Source organism: Spermophilus citellus (genome assembly GCF_964194105.1).
Source record: "Spermophilus citellus genome assembly, chromosome: 4".
NCBI classification, from domain to species: Eukaryota; Metazoa; Chordata; class Mammalia; order Rodentia; family Sciuridae; genus Spermophilus; species Spermophilus citellus.
The window spans coordinates 147274761-147300914 of NC_138185.1; the positions used below are offsets into that span (position 1 = coordinate 147274761).

Sequence of the window (26154 nt, forward strand, 5' to 3'; positions counted from 1 at the left end):
ATGACTCATCCTGCCACCTAGACCGAAGATCCTAACGCTATGCAAAGAGGGAAGAAATCAATGGGGAGGGCTGGGCTGAACCACAGAAGAGAGGTTGGGGACCAGATACGGATGTTAGGCGCAGAGACCCGTCCCGCGCCCCTGGCATTTAAGAAGACTGATCCTGAAGGGGCTTTAACAGCTGCGGCGCGGTCGGCGCGGTCGTGCCACCCTTAGACGTAGTTCTGTGCTTGGCCGTGTGCCGTTTGCTTTCTAATTGTGGCTGCCACTTCATCCTCGGTGCTGCGGAATCTACTGCCCAGCACCGAAGCGTGAGGGCCTCCGTAGCTCCACCGTTTCTAGTAGCCTGCCGGCGTTTTTTCTCTGGCTCTACCATGCCGACGGTGCTGGGTTTTGAAGGCAGTGCCAACAAGATCGGTGTGGGAGTGGTGCGTGATGGCAACGTGCTGGCGAACCCGCGACGAACTTATGTCACACCTCCAGGCACAGGTGAGTCATTAGGGCACTTCTAGTTGCGGCTGGCTTCTCTGCACAGCATCGCCTTCCATCTTCCTAAACACTAGTGAAGTGGGTGCGCGTTGTCAACTTGTACAGCATTAGCCAAGAGTCTGGTTGGGATTATTATGTGGCCAAATGTTACAAGGCTGGTGACTAGAAGAGTCCTAGGCATTTGAGTCTGTATCTTCTTGGTTCGTTCAGATTTTATTCAGCGTCTTTTATGAGCTGAACATTCAAAAATAGGAGTTATGAGCCTGGGGTAGAGTCGGACTTGTAAACAGATCCTACTGCAGATGTGTCAGAATTTTCTAGAATAAGGGGGGAGAGGAGAGCAGAAAGTCTTATTAGTTTTGGTGTCAGAACTGGATAAGTATGTAAGATTCATATTCAGTATTCTGCTCTTAAAGTGGGAAAAGTAACACCTGTATCTCTGGGCCTTGAGGACTACATGAAACTACCAGACATTATAATTTGTAATTAATATTACTTATAAGATATTGCATCTTGCCTAGCCTCTCTTATAATAGCTGCACAAATAGATAGGACAGTTGACCTGCATGTACCTGAAAACTCTAGAAACAAGTGCTGTTGTGACAGGTTATTACTTAGAAATATGTATTTATGTTTGCCATTAATTCTTCTAAGTACTTGGATACTGGAAATATAAATAAAATGGCTAATGCTCTGAGATACTTATGGTTAAACTGGGGAAACTATAGATAATTATAGTGCTATATTTCTTCTGCGTCATCTACAGCAATGTAATTTTATGTAGGGTTCTTTAGAGTCACAGAAAAGGTCACCAGAAAGTATGGGTATCACTTTAATTGAATTCCAAAAGCTGAATAGAAATTGGATATAAAGAAGGGCAGTTCTGAAAGAGGAACAGATTGTATAGAAGTTGGAAAAAGACTATCTAAAATTTTGGTAGACTGAAACAATTCTTCCTTCATTACTAAAACCTCTGGTTTTGTTTTTTACTTCTACTTATCTTCTACGGGAAAACTATGATCTTTCATCTGTGTCCATTTCTTAGGGTTCCTTCCAGGTGATACTGCCAGGCATCACCGGGCTGTTATCCTAGACATTCTGCAGGAGGCACTAACAGAAGCTAGAGTAACCTACCAGGATATCGACTGCATTGCTTACACCAAAGGTATGACTGGGAGAAGGGTAACAAAGGAGAGGAATACCTGGAATATAGTTAAAACAGCCTACCCCTTGCCTATGCCACCATCATTCTTCCTCATGTACTCTCATGTCTACTGTTTTCACCTGCTCTTTCTAATCTCTAGGATTCTAACTCCCATTTCTATGCCTCTAGGTCCTGGCATGGGTGCCCCATTGGTTTCTGTAGCCATTGTGGCCCGTACTATGGCCCAACTATGGAATAAACCATTGCTAGGTGTGAACCACTGTATAGGCCACATTGAAATGGGTCGTCTCATCACTGGAGCCACCAGCCCAACTGTGTTGTATGTCAGTGGAGGAAATACACAGGTATTTATGGTACCTATTATATTTTAATAATTTCTGAGGCAGTCGACCTAAAAGTTTCCTACTGTACCTGAGTTGTAGGAACTGTAAAAACAAAGCTGGGCTTATCTGAACCTAGGTATTGTAGAAAACTCAAAAAACAGTTTTGATTTAGAATTGGGCAAGATAATTAGAACAGTATGTGATTTTTCTATACGTGATTATAAAAATAAGGAATTTCTAATTTAGAAAAGGAAAGAATGATAAGGAGACTTTGACTATTTTGAAGTTTTGGGGTTTTTTGGTAGTACTGAGAATTGAACCCAGAGGGGCTCTAACTCAGCTACATCCCAGCCCTTTTTATTTTCTATTATGAGACAGGGTCTCACTAGGTTGCTTATACCTTACTAAATTGCCAAGGCTTGCTTTAAACTTGCAATCCTCCTGTCTTAGCCTCCCAAGATGCTGAGTTTACAGTCATGCACAACCACGCTGAGCTGCCACTCCTTCCTACCGTTTGATTTTTTAAAATTTTATTTGGAGATGATCTCATTAAGTTGCCCACGCTGGCTTCAAACTTCCAGTCCTCCTGCCTAACCCTCCTGAGTTTCTAGGATTACAAATGTGCACCCTGTACCTGGTTTTTTTTTTTTTTTTTTTTTTTTTTTTAACCAGGTATTGAACTCAACCACTGAGCCACATCCCCAGCCCTTTTTTGTTTTTTATTCAGAGACAGAGTCTCACTGAGTTGCTTGGCATCTCACTGTAGCTGAGGCTAGCTTTGGTTAACAAAGGAGAAGATATCCTTCTGGCTCAGCCTCCCGAGCTGGGATTATAAACATGCGCCACCCTGCGCAGCTGGTGATAAATATTCTTTATGATAAAAGTTTGCCACATATGAAGAGTGGACATAAGTGGATTGCCATTGCTATGTTGGGTAGGCCATGTATCTAATCTCATATGAGATTTTTTAATTCTTCGATTTCTTGTTTCCAAATATTACCGCACTGGTAAGAATTACCTAGAATGACTCTTGTTCCCTGCCTCCAAGCAGGAAAACACATTTCCTACTCTATACCCTCAAGACTGCTTTTGAGGGATATACTAGGAACCTCTAAGCTGGAAAAATGTCTCTGTAATGACATTTTTTGTGTATGCCCAAAGTATAGTGATAGGTTACTAAGTCATCTTCTATAGATTTAAGAATCTGTTGTAGGAATCCTTAGGGTTTTTAGGCTTCTCATCAGAGAAGAACCATATAGAAATTACCCACTCAGGGTTTGGGAAAATACTTGTTTTTCCATTTCTCATTGGAAACTAACAGCCATGTTGATACTCTGCTGCTTTCTTCCCCAAAGCCAAATACTCCTTTTTACAGACTTGAGGTTTCATGGACATCCTCATCGCCCTTAGGTGATTGCCTACTCAGAACGTCGTTACCGCATATTTGGTGAAACCATCGATATTGCTGTTGGTAATTGTCTGGATCGTTTTGCTCGAGTGCTGAAGGTAAGCTGTTGAGTCTGCAGATAATATAAGATATGGGCAAATTTCTGGGGAGCAATGGAAATGGAGGAAGTAGTAAATAAATAGCTTCTTATACTTTTTGCACATCTGACTTCATCCTCTTTCATTAACTTTTTTTCTTTATAACATGGATGGATAATAAGCACTTATATGTTTAATAATAAGTAAGTATGTTATATCGGTATGTTATTTTTTGTTACAAACATTAGTTTGTACTTACATGTAGGCATGATTCCATAAAATAAATAAATATATACACATATGTAAATGTTTTATTATACACATAAACACAAAAAAATAGACAGGTTTTCTTTAGCTTGGTATGGAGAATGGCACACTAGAATGACAAGTACATCCATATATGTACAAGAATATATTTCTGTATTTTATAATAAGCATGTTTGTATAGTCATCTACTTTGTTTTTTCTTCTAGATTTCCAATGATCCTAGTCCAGGCTACAACATTGAACAGATGGCAAAGAGGTAAGAGAACATATGATGGAAGAGGCCTGGCCGTTGGGGCCATTATTATATATGCTTTTGTCCCTGCATGTATAGTAATGAAGTTTGGGAAGATTTTGGGAGGGAGAGCAGCCATCTGAATGTATGCTTAATGCCTTTACTCATTTCTACATAGAGGCAAAAAGCTTGTTGAGCTGCCATATACTGTAAAGGGAATGGATGTCTCATTCTCAGGGATTCTGTCTTTTATTGAGGTGAGTGTGAGAGGTAAGGAGGTGGAGGCACTTTCATACTTTTTCAGTGGAATATATCTATTCTGCTCACCATTGTATTTCCTGCAGATAGTTCTGCTCCATATCAGATGCTGAATATGTTCACCTGGCACATGTTTATTGAATGTCTTCTGTGTACCAGCACTGTTCTAGATAATAGGAACATGGCATGGAGCAAAACAACACTCTGTGCCTAGGGGCTGTAGTTCACTTGTCTAGCATGTGCAAGGTCCTGGGTTCAGTCCCCAGCACTGAAAATAATAATAATAATAATAATATCCCTGACAACATAAAGCTCAGATCCTAATGGAGAGAGGCAGTTAAGCAAAAAAAAAAAAAAAAAAGAGAGAGAATAATGAAATGTAACATGTCAGATAATTATGAGTACTGTGAGAAAAAATAGGCAGGGTAAGTAAGAGGTGAGAGATGCCAGGACAAACATTCAATAAATAATCATTGAATCTTTTTTTTGGTGGGGGGCAAACTCTCTTATTTTAATATTCATGTTAAAATACAAAACATAAACATTAAAACACAGAATTTGTATGATTACATGAATGGTGTGACTCTACAACATGTACAACCAGAGAAATGAAAAATTGTGCTCCAGGGCTGGGATTGTGGCTCAGTGGCAGAGTGCTTCCTTGCACATGTGAGGCACTGGGTTCAATCCTCAGCACCACATAAAAATAACAACATAAAGATATTTTAAAAAACAAAACAAAACAAAAAAACTTTATACAAATGTAAAAAAAAAATTGAATGTAAATAAATGGAAGTCCCACTGCCCTACTTTCTAAACAAGTACAAGGATATATACAAAAACAAGATTATTTTGAACTTAACTTTACACCCTCAAATGAGAATACCTGAGATGTGGGGTAAAGGAACATGTAGAGCAAAGACCCTGATGTGCTTCAAAGAGTATAGTCTGGATCTGTAGATGAAGTCTCCTATAATTGGGTGTGGGGATGGGATAGGAAATGGGTTGAGGTTTTCTTGTTTAGTGAAATCAGTCAGTCATGTGACTTTGCTTCTAAAACATAAAAATTAGGGCTTAGAATGTAACAAAGTGGTAAAGCAAGTGCTTAGCATTCATGAAGTTCAATCCTCCCCACAGCAGCCCCACCCCACCAAATCTGAATTTACTATAGAAATGCAAAGACTGCCAGGACTTTATATTTTTGCAACTTTCCTGATAGTATGTTCCTTGGCTCCTACTCTCAGGAAAATCAATAGCATTAATTCAGTGTACTTCAAGACAAGTCAAATCCTAATTATTGAATCTTAAATGAATGCTGCCCATTGTATAGCTGGGTGAGGAAGGGCAGTGTGTGCTACAGAATGCTGGTACTTTGAAGTGTGATGAAATATGGTGATCCTTTGAGTGTGCTAATTTTTGCTCTCATTACATTCCAAACCACTGTTCATTTTTTTGTTTTCCCTTTATTTGTAGGATGTAGCCCAACGGATGCTGGCCACAGGCGAGTGTACTCCCGAGGATCTATGTTTCTCCTTGCAGGTAATGAATGAAAAAGTGGGACAAAAGTTGAGGCTAAAGTCTGATTTTTTTTTTTTTTTTTTTTTTTTTTTTAATTTTTAAAGTGGCTGTGGTAGGGTGGTACTAGGGATTTAACCCAGGGTAAAACTACCACTGAGCTAAATCCCTAGTCTTTTTTATTTTATTTTATTTTATTTAGTTAGTTATTTTTAAAAAATATTTTCATAGTAGATGGACACAATATTTTATTTTATGTGGCACTGAAGATTAAACCCAGTGCCTCACATGTGCTAGGCAAGTGCTCTACCAACTGAGCTACAACCCCACCAAGTCCTTTTTTATTTTTATTTTGACATAGGGTTTTGCTAAGTTGTTGAGGCTGGCCTCAACTTGAAATCTCCTGCCACAGCCTCCCAAATACCTGAGATTATAGGCTTGCCCCACTGTACCCAATCTAAAGGAGAGATTTTATACAGTAGAGCAGAAATGAGCTGGGATGTCTCTCTGACATTTTCATATTCTCTGTTCTCCATAGGAAACTGTGTTTGCAATGCTGGTAGAGATCACAGAGCGAGCCATGGCGCATTGTGGTTCCCAGGAAGCCCTCATTGTGGGAGGTGTGGGGTGTATGTATCATTGAATGGTGTTCCTGGTTCATATTCTTGGCTTTATGTATCTTCCTCCTAATATTCTAAATCTATGGGTTTGGGAAAATGATCAGTTTCACTTTTGCCCTGTGTATTCCAATTCTTGCCCCCAGTCCCCTGCTTTATTCTAGTAAGTACACATGAAGTGTATGAGTGGACTATGAAGAGGCTGAAACTAAGCTAGCCTTGAACCTTACTATTTCATAGGTAATCTGCGACTGCAGGAGATGATGGAGACAATGTGCCAGGAACGGGGAGCTAAGCTTTTTGCCACAGATGAGAGGTAAAGACCCTTTCCCTTTCTTCTTTTTTTCTTCTCCCATTATTGTGGTTTTCTGCCCTTAATCACAAGTTTCATATTTTCTTTCCTTTATAGATTCTGCATTGACAATGGAGCCATGATAGCCCACGCTGGCTGGGAGATGTTTCAGGCTGGACATAGAACGGCCATCAGTGACTCTGGGATTACACAGAGGTGATTTACTGCTTGGAGGGGATAGATAGGATTAGATAAGGGAGGTAGGCAGAAAATCCAGAAACATGAGGGTAGAGAAGATAGAAAATATTAAAGGCTTGTCCCTCACCAATTTTCCTCATTTTTCTGCAGGTATCGTACAGATGAAGTAGAAGTGACCTGGAGGGACTAACAAGATTAACAAGATAAGAGTAGGTAGTTCCCTAGTTAGAACTCAGAGGACCCTGGCCCTTAATCTCTCTCCTGATGTGGGAATCTTGGCAATGCTATGGACTCTGCTCTTACCTGGCCTTGCTGTAGACTCTGATGTGAGGCTTGATGTCTCATATGGAACTTCTAGATGACTCAGCAATAAAATGCTTTTGGTTTTGTATGTTGGTCTTGGTTTGTGTTGTTAGGACCAATATAGAGTTAACACTGGGTGAATTCTTATTGATGGAGTCAGTGGATAAGGACTCAAGGGTATCACCCTTGCTGACTACAGCTGGCTTCAGAGGCTGCCACTCAACAGCAAAGCATGAGAGGAAATCATAGGTACTATCATAACATCCTCTTAACAATAATATCATCACAATTCAAGGTATTTTAGTATTAGGCCTTGTACTGACTGCCTTACAGTCATTTCATTTAATTTCTTTGAGTAATTAAATTTCCAAATTTGTAATTAAGGGCAGAAAACCACAATAATGGGAGAAGAAAAAAAGAAGAAAGAAAAAGGGCCTTTACCTCTCATCTGTGGCAAACTCAGGACTTCTCCTCAAAATAGCCTGGTCTAATTTGTAGGTCTAATTTATAAATCAAGAGTTTACCCCTCTGTACACTTTCTCGTCTACTCCTATTTGCACTCCTGCTAGCAGACCTGAGGGGGGCCCAAAACACACCTCTCTTCTACAACTACCAGAACTAATCCCATCTTAGTCACCTCATCAGTTATACCCTCCTAACCATGTATCTCTCTACCCTCTTTTTTTTTCCCCTCCCCATCTCTTTCCCTCTTCCAATTCCTGAAACTCTTCTGTGCTCTCTGGAACTAACAGTCATTTACAAACATCTGTATATCCCATCTCTCTTCTGTTCCTTTCACATTCTTGCTTTGAGGCCTGGACCACATTCCAACTCCCCACACTCCACCTATACCACTGATTGAACCCAGGGGTGATCTATCACTGAGCTACATCCCTAGCTCTTTTTATTTTTATTTTGAAACCTGATTTCTTGTGAGGACTCTGTTTCTCCTAGTGCCTTTGTAGTGGTCATGAATTCTCTTCTGCACTCATTGTACCATTGAGCATGGAGGTGGTTCAGGTGTCTTCCTTTCTCATACTATTTTCAGACCATTTTTCTTCATCCCCAAAATCCCTTTGAAGCATTTAGACTATACCACACCACACCATTTTTGTCATAATCCTGATGATTTCGGTATTCATGTAGGTCATCCTCCTTCTCTGGTCATATTCTAGACCTGTATCTCTTCCATATGTCTATCTCAAACATCCCACTCTCATACCAATACTTTCTGTCTTTCCAGATCTTTCCCTTTAGTATGCTCAATACAGCAATTCATCCCTTCACCAGGACCTACAGTCCTTTGATCTTACTCCTTTCCACTGACACTATTCTCCATGTCTTCATTTCCCTTCTTCTCAAGCTGAATTCCAGTAGTAAGTATTGAATAAACTTCCTGTCCTTTGCTATTATTTTATTTTTTCTCTTATTCAACTTATAGCCTACTCTTTACCTAGATCCATGCAGCTGAGAGGGTGAGCAAAAAACAGCCATGCTGCAGATCTGTCTTAAGTTTATCACCTAAAGTGGGTTCTATATGTTATCCAGTCATATTCCATCTCCCTAGGCATTTTACTTGCCCTCTGATAACTTAGATACCTACTGACCCTCATAACTAATATCCCTCTCCATAGTCTCATTCTTGACTTGTTCCTATTTTGGTGAGAAAATAGAAATAACATGAACATTTACAGCTTCCACCACCACATCTAACTACCTTCCAGCACCTGTATTCATATACTTCACTTTTCCTCCGTTGTTATAAACAAGTGGTTACCAGCCATAATTGATTTTGTTCCTCAGAGGACATTGGGTTGTCAAAACTGGGAGGTAGGTGCTATTGGAGAAAAGCCAGTTATACTATAAAATATCCTCCAATGCACAGGAAAACCCCACAATCTCTGTGCTAAAATATCAGTGGTGTTAAGGTTGAGAAATCCTGCTACAAATGGTCATGATCCTGTCCACACACTTGTGCAGTGGATCTTATTCTCTACTTTTTGAGCACATAGCTCAGCAATTCTCCCTCCTTCTTTGTAGTCAGTAATTCCCTTTTTCCCCTGAGAAAGAATGCCCTCTTGGCCCCATTTCCTCTTCCACTGCTTCCTATTTTTCTGTTCCACTTCACAGCAAGAGTTTTCTTCCCCAGAAATTCCATCTGTATCAAAACTGTTCTTACCATGGTCACTGATGACTTGGTCATAGCTAAGTCTAATTATGCATTCTGCTTTATCTTATAGAATATCCGTGGCATTTGACACTACTTTGAAATATTTTCTTTACCTGGCTTTAGAACATATTCTCTGCTTCCTAGCTGACCACCCTATGTCCTTTGATGGTTTCTTGCCATACTCTGCTGACTTTGCAGAGTGCAGACCTCAGGCTGCTCTGTTTTCACAGGTACCTGCATTGATTTCATCCAGTCTTGTGCATTAAAGCCATTTTTGATGTGGGTGATTCCCAGTTTTATAGTTTCAGTAAGAAATTCTCTTCTAAATATATCTGGTTGCCCATTAGCATCTTGGATACTCAATGTGCATTTCAAATTTAACATATCCCAAATTAAATATCACTTTGCCAGTTTATTCCTGCAGTCTTACCAATTTGACCTCTTCTATTCAAATCCATGCTTTCTCTGTCTCAGCAGCACTGTCTCTTTTGTTGTTCATTAAGCACTACAGGTATGCTGACCCTTAAGACCTTCACACTTTCCTGGAAATCTTTGCCCAGATGAAGGATCACTCCATCATAGTCTTCCAAGTCTGCTCAGCTCAGTTCCCCCCCACCACCACCACCAAGTGAAGCCTTCCCAACAACCCTCCTTAAAATTGCTTTCCTTCAGCACTTCCTAAGCCCTTCTCTGTTTTACTTTTTTTTTCATTCTATACAATCATCTTTTTCTTTTTTTGGACTAGGGATTGAACCCAGGAGTACTTTACCACTGAGCTACATCCCTAGCCCTTTTGTATTTTGAGGCAGGCCCTTACTAAGTTGCTGAGGTTAAGACTGGCCTTAAATTTGTGATTCTTCTGCCTGTGCCTCCTGAGTCTCTGGGATTACAGGTATGGATTACACTGTTTTTGGCTCTTTTTTTTTTTTTTTTTTTTTAACTAGGGATTGAACCCTGTGGTGCTCTACCACTAAGTTATATTCCCCAGTCTTTTTTGTATTTATATTGAGACACAGTATCATTAAATTGCCCAGGATGACCTTGAACTTGAAATTCATCTACCTCAGCCTCAAGTCACTGGGATTGCAGGCATGGGCTAACATACCCACCTTAATCATGTTTTGTGTGTGAGTGTCCCCTACTGGGAATGTGGTGGAATATTTTAATCTTGTTTTATTTATTGCTCTATCTTCCAACTCTTAGAATATGGTCTATCAGATATATGCCATTCATTTTGCTGAATGAATAAGTTGGAAAAGTAAACCAAAGGGTTGATCAGATGACTATAAAAGAAAGAGACAAAAGGATTGGGGGCTGGGGATTTAGCTCAGTGTCAAAGTGCTTGCCCAGCATGTGTGAGGCCCCAGTATTGCAAACAACGATAAAAAGAATTAGAATCATATGAGGTTGAAGAAGGTAAATTTCTATGTATAGAAAGTGGCTACACTTTTGTTTTATTTACAAGAAATTAGGCAGTTGGTTGAAAATGTACTGAGAGGGCTGGGGATGTGGCTCAAGCGGTAGCGCGCTCGCCTCGCATGCGTGCGGCCCAGGTTCGATCCTCAGCACCACATACCAACAAAGATGTTGTGTCCGCCGAGAACTAAAAAATAAATATTAAAAATTCTCTCTCTCTCTCTCTCTCTCTCTCTCTCTCTCTCTCTCTCTCTCCCTCCCCCCTCTCTCACTCTCTCTTTAAAAAAGAAAAAAAGAAAATGTACTGAGAGATAGAGATTTAAAATCAGAAACTTTGGAGTGGAAAATAGATACAAATAGAAGTTCTTGAATGTCTTTAAGAACAGGAGTGATCTCTGTCTCTTTAGGCTTGGGAAGTTAATTTTATAAATGAGCAGCAACTGTATTACTTCGAATTAGCCTCAGGTATTAATTTCCAAGTTTTATTAATTTTATGAGGTGGAATGGATCTTGAAAAGAAGAGCTTCTTCAGCACTGTTGCCCCAGTTTACATTGTTTGAGGAGTTCTTTCCAGTTTTTTATTGGTGCATTATAGCAGCACATAATAATAGAATTTGTTGTTATATATTTGTACATGTACAAACAATATAATTTGGCCAGTATCATTCAATTCTTTCCAATTTGTGAAGCCAAGAAACTATAAAATCAGGCTAAGGGTATAGTTCAGTAGTAGAGCACTTGCCTAGTGTGGATGCCTGGGTTCTATCCCTAGTATCATAGAAAAAAAAAGAGAGGGGTAAAGGAAGGAGGAAGGGAAGGAAAAGAAACTACAATCATGACTCCTTAGCCCTAAATTGGGGAGTCCTCTTCCCAGCTCAGTTCTTTTCTTGAGGCTTTTACCAGCAGTGTAGGATAGAGGGTCCTGCTACTTTCAATGAAAGAAGTCAATGGGGGACTCCAGACTCCTGAACAGCATCTCCAGCCAGGTCAGGTCATGTATAGGACCCCAAGACTGGCTATCCAAGAGATCACAGGTAGGCTCCTGGTACAAAAGGCAGCATGAGGCATGGAGCCTGTCCCTCGGTGTGTCCAGTCATTGGGATAGACCTGTTGCTAGAATCTCTACCCCTGTAGTTTGAAATTTTTCCAGACTCTCATGACTAGGACAGCATTTTGGGAATATTGCCATAGTACTTCACAAGGATACATGTTCCACTCTAACAACTTGGTTAGGAAGAATGAACAAAGGACAGGGAGAGCTGCCATTGTCAGGTTCCACTTTGGGACAATGGCCCTGTTCCTGTATACATTCATTTGATTCTTCTGCAGGTCATGCACTGAGATATAATCTGAAGAAAGAGTATTGAGAGAGGAAGGTTCAAGTCCCCCTTTGGTGGTAGCTCCTGCAGCTGATGTAAGGTCACCAAGTCTTCAAATGACTTCTGGATGCAGAGAAAGGAAGTCTCAGATATAGCAAGGAGCAAAGAGTATTTGTCATCTGAAATTTCTGTCCTTGGGAATTGAGAAACAACAGGGCTTTTTCACTTGGGTTTTTCTCTATTTTACTGCCTAGTCTTGCATTTCTTCCCAACTGGTAACCATAAACCCATTCAGATACAGATAGAAGCTAATGTTCCTGTTTCCCCATAGCCATATCCTCACAGTAGTCCTCTTTCATCAAATTTCAGCTCCTCCCTCTTCCTTTTTTGCTTATCACATATTCAATTAAGTTATAAATTGTCTGAACTGACACTTGCTTCTTTGGACTCTTAGCTATAAAGGAAGAAGATGGGAAGAGAAGTATATAGGGCATAGAGCTCAGTGCTGACCTTTTCTTTCTTCTTTTGTTTTTAAGAGTTGCCTATGAGTTCAGGCAGTATCAACACACATTGGAAGCCATGCATTGAAATATTCTGCGGAAAGAACATATCCTAGGCAAAGACAAGATAGGAACTGGACTTTTATTTATTTACTTTTTAGGCACTGGACATCAACCCCAGGTTCTGAGGAAGGAACATATCCTAGACAAAGATAAGACAGGAACTGGACTTTCACTTTTTCTTTAGGTGCTGGGGATCAAACCCCGGGTTCTTGCATATGCTAAGCAGGCAGTCTACCACTGAGCTATATTCCCAGCTCAGGAACTGGATATTTTACCTAGTCTCCCAGTAGTTTCCCTATACTTTCCTGTACTTCCATCAACAGCAGGTATCCCAGTACCCTTCCCTCCCCTGCTATCTTCTGCACTTTGAGCCCCTGAGCATAACTTTGAGTTTCTGTGTTCAGCTCACTGTTTGAATTTCTTCTCAGCTACGCAGAGGGCCTGCTCACAAAGTCTTAAAAGACACCGAGGGAGCTGGGGTTGTGGCTCAGCGGTAGAGTGCTCGCCTAGCACATGCAAGGCCCTGGGTTCGAGCCTCAACACCACATAAAAATAAATAAATAAAACAAAGGTATTGTGTCCAACTACAACTGAAAAATAAATATTAAAAAAAAGACACTGAGTCTATGTTTTCCTTGCATGTCACTAGATAGGGGATCTTCAGAGTCAGCCCTATAAAGATAAGAGGAGAGGAGATAAGCAGCCTTCCTGCTTGCTTATTTATTATTTTAATTTTATTTATTTATTTATTTGTACCTGGGATTGAACCCAGGAGTGCTTTACCACTGAGCCACATCCCCAACCTCTTTTTATTTTTTATTTTGAGACAAGGTTTCACCAAGTTGCCTAAGGCTAAATTGCTGAGGCTGACCTTGAATTTGTGATCCTCCTGCCTCAGTCTCCCAAGGCTCTAGGATTGTAGGCATGCACCTTTTCTTGAGACTGAAAAAGACAGTAGAGCATGAAGGCCTCAGAAGTGGGAGGAAGACATTGTGTGTTTTGTCAATGCAGAGTGTATTTTCTAGCCCTTTCTGCTTTATTTTGCTTTTCTTTACTTTCTCCTCTTTTTAAATAGCTAACTTCCCTTTCTTGTTTTCTGGAATTTGAAGAGTTGGTGTTTTTTCAGGAGCTAGAGACCCCCTACCTACTCTTATCATTGAGCTAGGACACATCCTCTGTCCACTGGCCCTGCTTGGACTGGAATGTGGTTTGAGGCTGCTGGTGTAAGGATGCTGCCCAAAAAGAGAAGAAAAGAATGAAAATACTTTCTTATCCAGCTGTACAAGTGCTCCTAACTCAGTATCATACCTCCCTTCCTAGAATTGTTGCTATCCCAGAGAAATGTTATATGGCTTCTTGTCCCATTGACTAGCCACATTCCCCTTTCTATTTACTTTTCTAGGTGCCTGCTTCTCTTCTCTACTCTTCAACTCTGTTTTCCCTAAAACAGAACCTGTTTTAGAAAGAGTTACTATTGAGTGTCTCTTCCTGTGTCATCCAAATACCCTGGATTTACTGGGAAATGTTGAGGTAAAACAAAAAAGAAAATTATCTTTTTGCATCTTTGCTTGAATCCATCTATTCAGTGAGGACATCCAAGAATAAGATATGCAGTATTATTAGAATTGGGGTATTGTTAGAAACCCAACTCTAGAATTGGGTGATATCATCACTCTAGTTTATCCTGCTACTTTATATATTTTAATCCAAATTTCTCCCCCCTGAATTTAGATAAATATTAAAACTTTCCCCATACCCTAAAGTTTCAGGGGAACTAAACATACTGGTAGGCTCTTCAAAGGAAAAGTCATTTCTTTCACATTTTTATATCCTGGCTCCCAATTCTCTTCAGTCTTATTAACTCTAGATATGTTCTCTTACCTCCCAGACTGCATATTTTGTTTTGTTTTTGTTTTGTATCAGGGATGAAACTCAAGGGTGCTTAACCACTGAGCCACATCCCCAGCCCTTTTTAAATTTTGAGATAGGGTCTCACTAAGTTGCTGAGCCTGGCTTTTTTTTTTTTTTTTTAAGAGAGAGAGAGAGAGAATTTATTTATTTTATTTTAGTTCTCGGCGGACACAACATCTTTGTTGGTATGTGGTGCTGAGAATCGAACCCGGGCCGCACGCATGCCAGGCGAGCGCGCTACCGCTTGAGCCACATCCCCAGCCCGCTTTTTTTTTTTTTTTATTAATTTTTTAATTTATATATGACGGCGGAATGCATTACAATTCTTAGTACATATAGAATACAGTTTTTCATATCTCTGGTATACAAAGTATATTCACGTGTCTTCATATATGTACTTTGGATAGTAAGGTCCATCACATTTCACCATCATTTCTAACCCCATGCCTGCTCCTTTCCCCTCACCCCTGAGGCTGGCTTTTAACTTATGATCCTCCTGCCTCAGCCTCCCAAGTTGCTGGGATTACTGGTGTGTGCCACTGCACCCAGCCCTCTCACACCACTTTTGAAAGCCAATTTTTATACTCCCACACCTAATCTTTCTCTTAGGCCCACCTGTTTTGACTCACCTTGAGATTAATATTGGACAGCCAAACTTAACCTTCCTGGCATCCTTAAGAGGCAGACACCACAGTTGTGGTCAAAGGCATCACTTTTGAGGAGGGAGGTATGTGAAATAAAAGCAAATACATGAGAAAGAGCTGGAGTAGGTGTACCTTTCCTGTACTATGTAGGCACTGCTGGTAAGCCAGGGAAAACAAAGCTCATCATGATTATATGCCTTTTCATTCTCATTCATTTCTGACCCTTTCTATGTCCATCTTCTGCTTCTCTATCCCACACTTACTATAGAATGCCTACATAGTACTCCACAGCAGATACAGGCATCTTCTGCCAATTATGCTTACACCCAAAGACCAGACAGTTGGGTTTCAGTCTACCTGAGACCTGAATGGAGGAGCAGTGAGGAAAGAATGGGGAGAGGTAGGGAAAGGAAGGACAAAAAATGATCCAGTTAATCCAGCTGACTTGCAGAGACTCTGGGTCCCAGAATGAAACTTGCAGGTGGATATGATGTATAGGCAGAATGAATCTTCCAGACATTCAGCCAGTTGACATGATGCTCAGACTCTTGAATGCCATGGGGTTCCTAATAAGGGGAAATAGAAATGTGGTGAGGACTGCACTGCCTCTAAAGTACCCTTCTGCTCTTCTCTCACAGTTCTTATATTCTCTCCACCTCTTTTTTGTTTCTCTAGTCTACAGAGGGCACATTCCCACAAATCATGGGACTCATGTTCTTGGTAAGGCTCTCACAGAATTCACCTGTGCTGGACATTCAATGGGCATGGGGGATGGGTTAGCACCAGGCCCTGAGGCCTATAGAAAGGAAGGAAGGTATAATGTTGAAAATAATGCTTGACTCTTCTCCACCCATTGAGGGATTTTAAAATTTTAGGGCAAAAGAAGGGTGTTAGAGATGCTTCTCCATCTCATGGCATGATAGTGGAAGCTGGGAACTCACTCTTGTGGCTTCTGTCTTGTCATGGAACCATCCTTTCTTAGGGAACTCATCTCTTCTGTCTCCTTTTTGTTCCTCTAGAATTCTGTTCCCTTTCTTTTCTTCTACTGCCCTGCTCAGAATTTAGAAAGCTGATTTCCTTTATGTTTAGAGCAAGGATTAAGAACTCAAAAGTCTACAGGAACCAGTGACATAATAAAGAATAATGTGAATTAAATAGGAACTGTGGCAAACTAAAAAGTACATGCCTTGTCTCCAGGGACAGCAGCTATTGGTTTCGGCAAAGTACATCATGTAGGTTGGAGGCCCAGAATTAACAAGCCCGGATCTTAAATGTTGGCAATATATTTTGAAAATTGTGAATGCTGTGCCCTCTGAACAAACCTCATTTGCAGATCCCAGTTCATAGACCATCAGTTTTCAACCGCTGCCCTAGAGATTCCCTTACCAGAAGTTCTTAAGATGGCCCTGCACACTGGTCAGGCTCATGAATAGGACAATGCCATGTGATAGGTGCCCACCTGACTTAAGAGCTCCAGTTCGCATCTGCACAGAGGAAGGAGTGGTAAGTAAGGGTCAAAGGTAAGGCATTGCTTGTCAGGTAGAAGCAGAAATAGAGACTTAATGGTGATAGCTCTGGGCTTCTTATTGGGGTCAGCCTACAGCTCACTTCCTCACTCACCACCTGCCAGTCATTCACCAGGTTTCTTGTAGAACATATGGAGCAGTGGCAAAAAGATAAACAGCACAACAATGAGTGTAGCCCACCAAGTAAGGAGGAACATGATGAGCAGGCAGGGTAAAGAGCCCAGTAGGGAAAGCCAGGGACTATACCAGTGAAAGGAAGGGTATCAGCCCTTGCAGTACCACTCTTGCACCCAAAGATTCTCTCCTATAATTCCAGCAGCTCTGAAGGCTGAGGTAGGAGGATTGCAAGTTTAAAGCCAGCCTCAGCAATTTAGCAATACCCTAAGCAACTCAGAAATACCCTGTCTCTAAATAAAATATAAAAAATGGCTGGGACTTTGTTTCAGTGGTTAGGTGCTAGAAGAACATCTGGAGATGATCCAAGTTCATCAGTTCTGCCAGCCCTGGACCTGACCCTAACACCCGTCCATATTAACCAGGCAATTGGGTAAGGGAAGTGAAGTTGATGAGGGCATAGGAGTAGAGGAAACAGTTGGAGATGATGGGAGCAATGGCATTCAGCTCAGCTTTGAGAGTGACGAAAGGTCAGCCTCCAAATTAGTGTCGTGGGATCAAGATCTAGAGAGCTGAAGACATTGTCTTCTGGTTTTCCTTTCCCTGTTCTCAATTCCTCATTCCCTTGCACACATGTACCAACACCCACTACCACGTTAGGAGACAAGTTTCATTTATTTTGAAGACTGGAAAGATAAAAAAGAGGCTTAAGCATTAGGCCCTAGAAACCAGAGTTAGGACTCTGGGAGTCATGAGAGAAAAGGTAATTAACAGTGTCCGGAGTAGAGTGAGGAGGGAGTTGAGAGGAGAGGGCACTCACCAATAAGAATGAAACGGAGGGGCACATCTATAATTAGTGGAACAATATGGCACACTCCTATAATCCCCGCAACTCAGGAGGCTAAGGCAGAAGGATCACAAGTTCAAAGCCAGCCTCAGCAACTTGGTGAAACCTTAAGCAACTTAGGGAGAACCTGTCTCAAAAAATAAAAGGGACTGGGGATGTGGCTCACAGGTTAGGCATGCCGGAAGGTTCAATCCCCAGTACCAAAGTGCATTGATTTCATGCCCTTTTTCTCAGACCATGAGCATGGAGTCTGCCTTCAGCCTCCTAATGTCAGCTGGAATCCTCAGTGCCACTCTGTCCTCTGCCCTTTCCTGCTTTATTTCAGTCCGCACTGTCTTCTAGGTTAGTTGGTATCTTGGTAAGAGGCTCAGGGGAGAAAGGAGAAAATGTGGTAGACAGGGCCATCCCAAGAGTATAATTTTGGGAGGAAGAACCGCAAAAGTGGGCTCATTTCTCAGTACCAAAGAGTTAGATAGTGACTTAAAAAAATGGAGGTGACAGTGACTGGTTGGTATTCTGGAGATGGTCCAAGTTCAAACAGCAAAATTTAAAGTCTAGGGCTGGGGATGTGGCTCAAGCGGTAGCCTGCTCGCCTGGCATGCGTGCAGACCGGGTTCGATCCTTAGCACCACATACAAAGATGTTGTGTCCACCGAAAACTAAAAAATAAATATTAAAAAAGAATTAAAGTCTACCTGTAAATCAAGGCAAAATATGAAAATGGTGCCAGTCTTCTATCTGCCTCTCAACAGTCTTTTCTCTTCCCACATTCCCAGGAGGCTTACACACCTCACTCCTATCTTTTCTTCCTATTAAGACACGTAGGCTCCTTCAACTCTTCCCTCTGTGCTTCCACTATCCTGACTCTTTATAGAGTAATGGGCTCTTATTCTCCTATGTGGGACCCTCCCTAGGATAAACTGTACTCAGTCATTGGCTTTTTTTGAGGGGAAAACTATGACAAGAAGGAGGAGCCTTCATTAGGCTATCTGCTCACCTTCCTCATTGCTGTAGACTTCATTCTGTTTTTGTTTTGTTTTGTTTTGTTTTTTTGTGGGGAGGGGTACTAGGAATTGAAACCAGGGCACCTAACCACTGAACCAAAGTCCCAGCCATTTTTTATATTTTATTTAGAGACAAGGTGTTTCTGAGTTGCTTAGGGTCTTGCTAAATTGCTGAGGCTGGCTTTAAACTTGCAATCCTCCTACCTCAGCCTTCAGAGCTGCTGGAATTATAAGCATGCAATACTGTTCTGGTAGAGGCAGGACCTTTGATCTTAACAACTGCTGAAATTCCAGCCATGTGGGCACTCCAGCCCCAGGCAGCTCCTATTCCACATACCCACGTCAGTCCTATTTCCTAAAGCATCTCAAATCATATGGAAGCTTGAAAAATGCGATTCAGATTAGACATTCCTTTATAAGAAGAAAACTCTACCCCAAAGCAGTAGGTCTGGTTAGGTAGATACCTCCAGTATCAAAAGGGGGAACAGAAGTATATGCCTAGGGGTAGCAGGAGTAAATTTAATTATCAAAGAACATCATACAATTCACTAACAGTCATAGGGAGAAGAGGTAAGGGCCAGTACCACAAGATAGCTGCCTGTGCACTTTTTTCTTTTCTTTGTGGGCCAGTAATGGTACAGCCCAAGAGTGCTCTTCCACTGACTATATTCCCAGCCCCCCCTTTTTTAAATTTTGAGATAAGGTCTCCCTAAGTTGCTATGACTGGTCTTGAATTTATGATACTCCTGCTTCAGCCTCCTGAGTTTCTGGGATCACAGACTGACTGTGCCAACATGCCCAGCTGTACACTACTTTTTTTTTTTTTCGTGGAGAAAAAAAATTACTTTTATGTAATACAAACTTTATAGAAGTATGTTATAAAACAATTTGAATCAACACTCCTAAGCAGAACATTTAAAATATAAAGACAGTAAGTTTAAGTAAGTTAATAGTTTTGATGACAACTAAAATTTGAAAATGTATAAAATATACAAAATTGTGAAAATCATTATATTTAAATGCTAAAGTCTTACTCCTAGACAAAAGAACAGATTTATTGATATAGAGATGGTGAATTTGCTAGTAATTCTAGCTACATGGAAATTTGAAGCAGGGGAAATGCAAATTCAGCTTCAGACACTTGGCAAGAATCTGTTTCAAAATAAAGTCAAAATGTGCTGGAGATGTAGTTCAGTATTATAGCACCACTGAGTTCAATCCCCAATATAAATACATATGTCTGCACATATTTATATAAACAAATTTTGATAAATTAAATGAATAATTACATAATCAGAGTAAACAACCATGACACTATATACAAATCATAAACAAAACAGGGATAATATTTACACATGTAAGTAAAAGCATATTTGACTTTGTTAAAAATGGGCACGTGGTTTACATGTGTTTTAATTTCAACTTACATTATCCTCAAGTAAAAAGTCAGAAAATTTTTCTTTGAGTTTTAACATATAGGTATAAAAATTTTAAAAAATTCATTGATGTGAGAAAACCTACTGAACAACACTGAAGCTACTCTGTTATATATATGGGAAATATGATTTAAGTGGAACTCAAAAAGAGACATGAATTAAAGAAAATATAACCCACAAAATTCTGAATAAGTATATTACTTTAGAAATTCTTCTTTTTGAAGTTTTTGTAGTAATACATGGACAGAATGCTATTATTTACTTTGCTTTTTTACAAGTGGTACTAAAGATCAAGCCCAGTGCCTAACCTGTGTGTGTGTGTGTTTGGGGGGAACCTCAATTACTGAGTTACATTCTCAGCCTTATAAATCCTTCTTCAAACTACATTTATCAGCTATACTTATATTGTCACTAGGAGCAGATATTTTGAATCATTGCTATTCATTACAAGGCACAAAAAAATTTTATGGAGAATCTGTAAGTATTCATAAAAATCTCTGATGAAAAAATTTGAGTGAATAAATATTTAAATTATATTAAAGTAGCAAAAATTGTGGAATGTGATGGACATCATTATCCAAAGTACATGTATGAAGACAAAAGATATGAAAAAATTGTGGTATATATGTATAATAAGAATTGTAATACAAAATAAAAGACTACATTTGTAAAAACATAAATTGGCATAAATATACTTTATACACAAAGATATGAAAAATTGTGCTCTATATGTGAAATAAAAATTGTAATGCATTCTGCTGTCTTGTATTTAAAAAATAAAATCAATAAAGTTATATATATGTATAATAAAGTAACTCTTCTATGATATTGATATATTACAAAGATTTAACCTATAAATATTCAGAAATTTGTGTAGATTTTCTAGGGAGTTCCCCAAGATCAATAAACATCTTTCATTATGCAAATCCTCACAGGCATTAGGGAGTGCTTTTTTAACTTTAATATAGAGAGATCACTGGAGAACAAGAAGCAGCTTAAAAGATGGGGTCAACACAGAGCAGGGTGTGCTCTTTAATAAATACAACAGAAAGAAACCTAGGTTTGGAAAAAATAATTTCTGCTGGATTTTAGCTTCTCAGTTAACATTTTAAAATGTGACTTCCTCTTTGACATTTAGACATCTTATTCTTTGCTTCATTGATTTCTACACACTTGGATATATAGCTACTATCACATTTCTCTTGAAATTACAAGGTTACTCCATTGGGGACAGAAAAATGACCAAGGATTACTTAGGGACAGAAAGACATGTTTGTTAAAAAATAAAATATTGCTCATTTTGTTATTTGGGGGTAACTGTGCCTGTTTTGTAATACTATTCTCATTATAAAAAAAAAAAAAGAAAAACAGGATATCATAGAAGATTCTATACAATTATTTTTCTAATTTTTTTTTACAAAATACTTGTCAAAAAAATATTTTGAAAGACAAAATACTTGGAATGATTTTCAGTTTCCAGATTGTAAGCACTGCTTTGCAATGATAGGTTAAACATAAAAAGAAAAATCTTTAACATTTTTTTTCTACATAAACAAATGCCCAGTCTTCATCATAAAATCAAGAACCTTACACTTTTTTCATGTAGAATAGAAACTGCCAAAACATATTCCACAAATTAAAAAAAAATTAAACATTGTCAGTGAATTAAAAATTCTGAAGGAAGTTTATGCTCACCCACAAAGACCAGGTTTCTATAGACCTCTAACATCACATCACCATATAAAGTCTGCTGAGCTGGGTCCAGGCAATTTCACTGTTCTTCAGAGAAATCAATGACCATGTCCCTGGATGTCAATGGTTCCTGAAAGTCTAAAGTAGACAAATCCACACAGCACACAAGGAAGCCATGCAGAGTTAATTCCTTTTCAACTATAAACAATGGTTCCCAATTCTGGATAAAGTGTACAGTCACTGTGGCATTTTCATGCTTATACACATGGCATGAAATGCTCTTCAATATCCAAAATCCAAATTGCATTAAAACAATGTAATTCATGTCCCATTTCCTGGCTTTCAGGGTTCTCAGCATTATCCCTGTGATTTGTTTTCAGATTCTGCATAGCACAGAAACCTGGGCTCCGGATCCAGGACAGAAAGCCTACAAAAAGATTGAAAAAAAAATGTGTACACTACTTTTAATGTGAGTGATGAGTGCATAATCACTTATACCCTAGTCCTCTGGGGAGGTAGAAACCAGGGCTCTAGGTCATTCTGCACAGAAGGCAGGTAGAAGGCTTTCTTGATGGTGACAAATGCCCAAATTGAAGAGTATGGTTCACACTATGCTCCCTTGGGGATAACCATAGCAGGGTACTAAGAACAAAAGTTGGACCATTCGTGGAGTGAAGGATGAGAAGCAATGCACCCCTATCCTGGATAGCCTCTTACCTTGAGGTTCCCAGAGGACTGGCCCCAGCCAGGACTCCAGGAGCTAAAGGAAGAATCTAGACAAAGTGCCCCTCAAACTGCCCTCTGGACCATGCCATTATGGGACCACATTTGCTAAGAAAATATTTCCTATTTGAAAGAATAGCAAGGAGAGTTACTGACTTCTCTTCACTCAGCTAGGATCCTCATTATCTCCTTCCCAGTGAGTCAGTGAGTTGTTAGGCTAGAAAGGAGGGAATTTTGCCTCCTAACTCATCCAAGGACTTAGATGACTCTGACTGGTCTGATGATCAATTTGCAAGTGACAAAGATAATTGGAAGTCGAGGGTCTTTTCTGGGATCCAAGGGGAGGTGACTTTCGGAGGCATTCATTCCCTTTAATTTCTCAGCCACCTTCCTACTGTCTCACCCTTCTACCCAAAGAAGCTAGTGGCTTGTTGACTGAGGTCTCAGCAGAGGAGTGTCCCCAGGAATGAGAAGAGGATCAGGAAGAAGAAATAATTTGGACCTGACAAAAGAAAGGCAAAAATGTGAATGGAAGGGGAGGGATAGCTACTCCCCCTCCTCACTTTCCTCATCCTAGCTTAATGCTCCTCTCAACCCTATAGTTCCCTTTCCTACCAACCTTTTCCCAGAAAGGAGTCCTGGCAAAATGGGCATCCTTTTCTTTTTTTCCTCAAACTGCAAGTTATCCCTCCCCATGCCAGAGGGGTGGATCTTAAAATTGTAAACATCCGGGAATAGTAAATAATATTTCTTATCTACTGTCCTCCCCCCACCTTCACTCTTGTTCAACACTCATCCCAACACATCCTCAGAATAAGGCCTCTTTTCTTTCCCCTTGAGGAGCTGTGATATAGAGTCTCTCCCAGCAAAACCATCCAATTTCAGGTCTCTGTCCATGAGAATCTGCTTCACCAGCTCCTTCTGCTTATTTAGCTTGGCCTATTCAGCTGCAACTGCTTTTGCCCCCCACATACAATCCCACATATTTCCCCATTGCTCCTTAGCCTCTCGTAGCCCCATCCAATTCTCAGCCTCCTCATCAACCTCAATTCTCTGGCACCTGCCTTAGATTCCCACTCATACAGGCCAGTGTCACTCTCAGAAGAATAGTTACAGTCATCACACCAACCACCAGTAGCTCATCTTCTGGATCTATGTTTAGCTGCTGTGCCCAGTGTTTCTGGAAAGGCAGAATGCACACATCACAGAGTGTTTATTGGCTGAGTTGATGCCCCCTCATGTGATTTGAAAGATTTACCCAAGCTGGAGTCACAGTGCAAGGTAAGACCTTCCAGTATCAACAGACTTGAGACAGAGTACAAAGAGGGAAAGAATCAGCACTACCCAAATCCCAAAGTGTGCCTAGCCACAGCTACAGTGTTGGCAGAAGCAAAAATGATCCCCATGGAAATGCCAAGCTCTGGACCCAGACTACATGAGATGAAGAAATATGTGCCACCTAGGGGAAGAGAAAGGAAGAGCTGGTCTGTGATCTCAGAGATTCCTAACAGGACTGGGGGCTCTGAGAGATAACAGTCACAACAGACTCACCAGCCTTCACTTTGCCATTGGCTGAGATGCCTGTTATAGGCAAGGTGCTAATCTTAGTGACTGAGGCCAAGAGCAGGATGATGAGCCATGTGAGCCCTGGGTAGGAATGAGAATTCATTCATTCAGGCCTTGTTCCCTAAATCCCTTCCTACTTCCCAGAGCTCTGAGCTCATACTTGTGTCTGCCTGAGCAGTCATCCAAGGCAACAGCAGATAGAAAACGACGCCACAGATGATGAGCACATAGCACATCTGTGGAACAAAGAAGTGAGGGAGGAGGTCATTCCAGTGCACGCTAATTCTCCAGCTCCCTTCTCCATTGCTCAGAAGTATCCTCTATGTTCTCTGGAACAAAGTCTCTCATCAACCTACATACCCTACTTTGGAAATCGTGAGCTCTAGTCTTAACATGATCCTCATGACCCAGCCAAAGTGTTCTGACGTCTTGCCGGTCCTGGCCCGGAAATTATCTGGATCATCTTCTCAAGAGTGTGGCTTGGCACAGGACTTCTCTGCAGAGGTGGAAGTTATGCTGTCCTCTGGCTGAGACTGTACAGACATGACTGAAATGCCATGACCGCTCTGCAACCAGGAGCATGGTGACAGGAAGGATTTGGGGGAGGAGGGAAGTCCCAGGCTTTAATGGAAATGAGTGGTGGCTCAGACAGCAGATTTTTTTCCTATCTTTGAGAGTTCTCTGTGGGGCATGGGTCTTTCTTACCATGGTGGAGCCACACAGAGCCTCCAGGAATTGTTGGTTGTGGCACAGATATCCTGGGACTGTAGAATTGTCATACCACTCATAGCTGGATCCAAAGTCCCTGTCCTTAGAGGCAGATGACAACCAGAGGGCAGCTAGAGATAATGTCTCTGAAATGTATTTCCTCCACTTACTGATGATGGCTTAAGATGCTGGCCGCATTGTTTTGCTACAGGTAGTCTGGAATGTCTGGTCTGGGGAAAAGGGTATAGAAACTGGTCATTATCTTCCCTTTCCCTAGCCTCGTTACCAAGAGTTGCCTCTCTAAGTCAACCCATTTTGGGGAGTGTGGCCTGAGGATTAGGCTTACCCAAGGAATGCTACCCCTGGTTACCAGGGTATGAGGGCTGTAAATGGGGAAACAGAGACACCTCCAGAAGTCGGAGGGGATGCAGTATTGGTAAAATCACCTTCCCATTCCACCCCCATAAGAGCGCGCTCACCTGAATCATTTCTTTCCCTTGATAAGTCTGCTTCTTTGGTCAGCCTATCAAGATTGGGCCAGCCCTTCTATAGATGAGGGCATCCACCCCTAGCAGCCTTTGGCCCATCCTAACTCCCTAGAGAGGGGAAGGGAAATACATTTCAGTCCTCTTCCTAAATTCTTTCCCCAGAATGATACCCAGAACTACCTTGCAAAGTGATTATCCTGTTTTAGGATTTTCAACCAAGCATTCAATCTCAGGATGAGAAAGAAGGGAGTAGCTGTTGGTGTGCCACCTCAAACACTGGGAATACCCAGCCCAGGACACTGGTCCCCCACACACTCCCCTTGTTTTGTCCTCATCCCAGTGGTCCAGGTTAGAGTCTTCCAAAAACACAGTGCTAGGTTTTTGGATCTCACCTTGGAATACAGAAGAAGCTCTGCTCTGCCAAGGTGAGGCACCTAGTCATGTAACACTGACCCCCATCACTTCACTAACCCTTTCTCCTTTGTCCTGTGCAGACCAGGCCAGGCTGTTTGCGTTTCATATCAGTATTGTTTGCTCCAGGGTCCCAAGTTTATCATGCACTGAAGAGTCATCAGTAAAAGCCCAGGACTAACTTAAAACACTCTTCTTGTCCAACTCAGTGTAGTCCAGACTCTTCAGCCTCCTACTCCACAGCCCACTGGGTGGCCACAACCCTCTGGCCTGGCTCACTTTACCAGATGCCCACATGCTCCTTGGCCTCCAAATTCCCCTCACTCAGCACCTCCTAGTGACTTACAGGTGGAAGGGTAGGGGAGTCATCTCAGGACAGAATCCAGGAGATTGGGTGTCAGAGTTTGGGCACTGGGAACCCAGCCTTTAGCCCTCTTGCACCAGCTATAATTAGCCAGGTGGGGCTACTGAC

At 41.0% G+C, this 26154-nt stretch overlaps 1 protein-coding gene and 1 long non-coding RNA gene across 4 annotated transcripts; one reads left to right on the forward strand and one right to left on the reverse strand.

The window, feature by feature from the left end:
• The first annotated feature begins 61 nt into the window (after positions 1-61).
• Positions 62-14142, forward strand: OSGEP (O-sialoglycoprotein endopeptidase). 3 transcript variants are annotated; one of them, XM_081290928.1, is made up of 12 exons: positions 62-489; positions 1535-1654; positions 1823-1998; positions 3388-3483; positions 3936-3985; positions 4140-4218; positions 5693-5758; positions 6273-6363; positions 6592-6667; positions 6761-6859; positions 6992-7050; positions 14015-14142. In XM_081290928.1, the coding sequence occupies exons 1-11, from the start codon at positions 375-377 to the stop codon at positions 7029-7031; spliced, it is 1008 nt and encodes a 335-aa protein (XP_081147054.1). In that variant the 5' UTR covers positions 62-374; the 3' UTR covers positions 7032-7050; positions 14015-14142. The 3 variants fall into 3 exon arrangements, with proteins under 3 accessions (XP_081147054.1, XP_081147053.1, XP_081147052.1); XM_081290927.1 differs by lacking the exon at positions 14015-14142 and adding an exon at positions 12586-14002; XM_081290926.1 differs by lacking the exon at positions 14015-14142 and having other exon boundaries at positions 6992-7232.
• Positions 14143-14153: 11 nt separating this feature from the next.
• Positions 14154-26153, reverse strand: LOC308647094. Its single transcript, XR_014021586.1, has 6 exons — positions 25743-26153; positions 25263-25379; positions 24781-25013; positions 21790-22213; positions 15185-15733; positions 14154-15147 (listed from the first exon to the last, which is right to left on the reverse strand). It is a non-coding gene; the product is annotated as an uncharacterized lncRNA (long non-coding RNA).
• Position 26154: the final 1 nt, after the last annotated feature.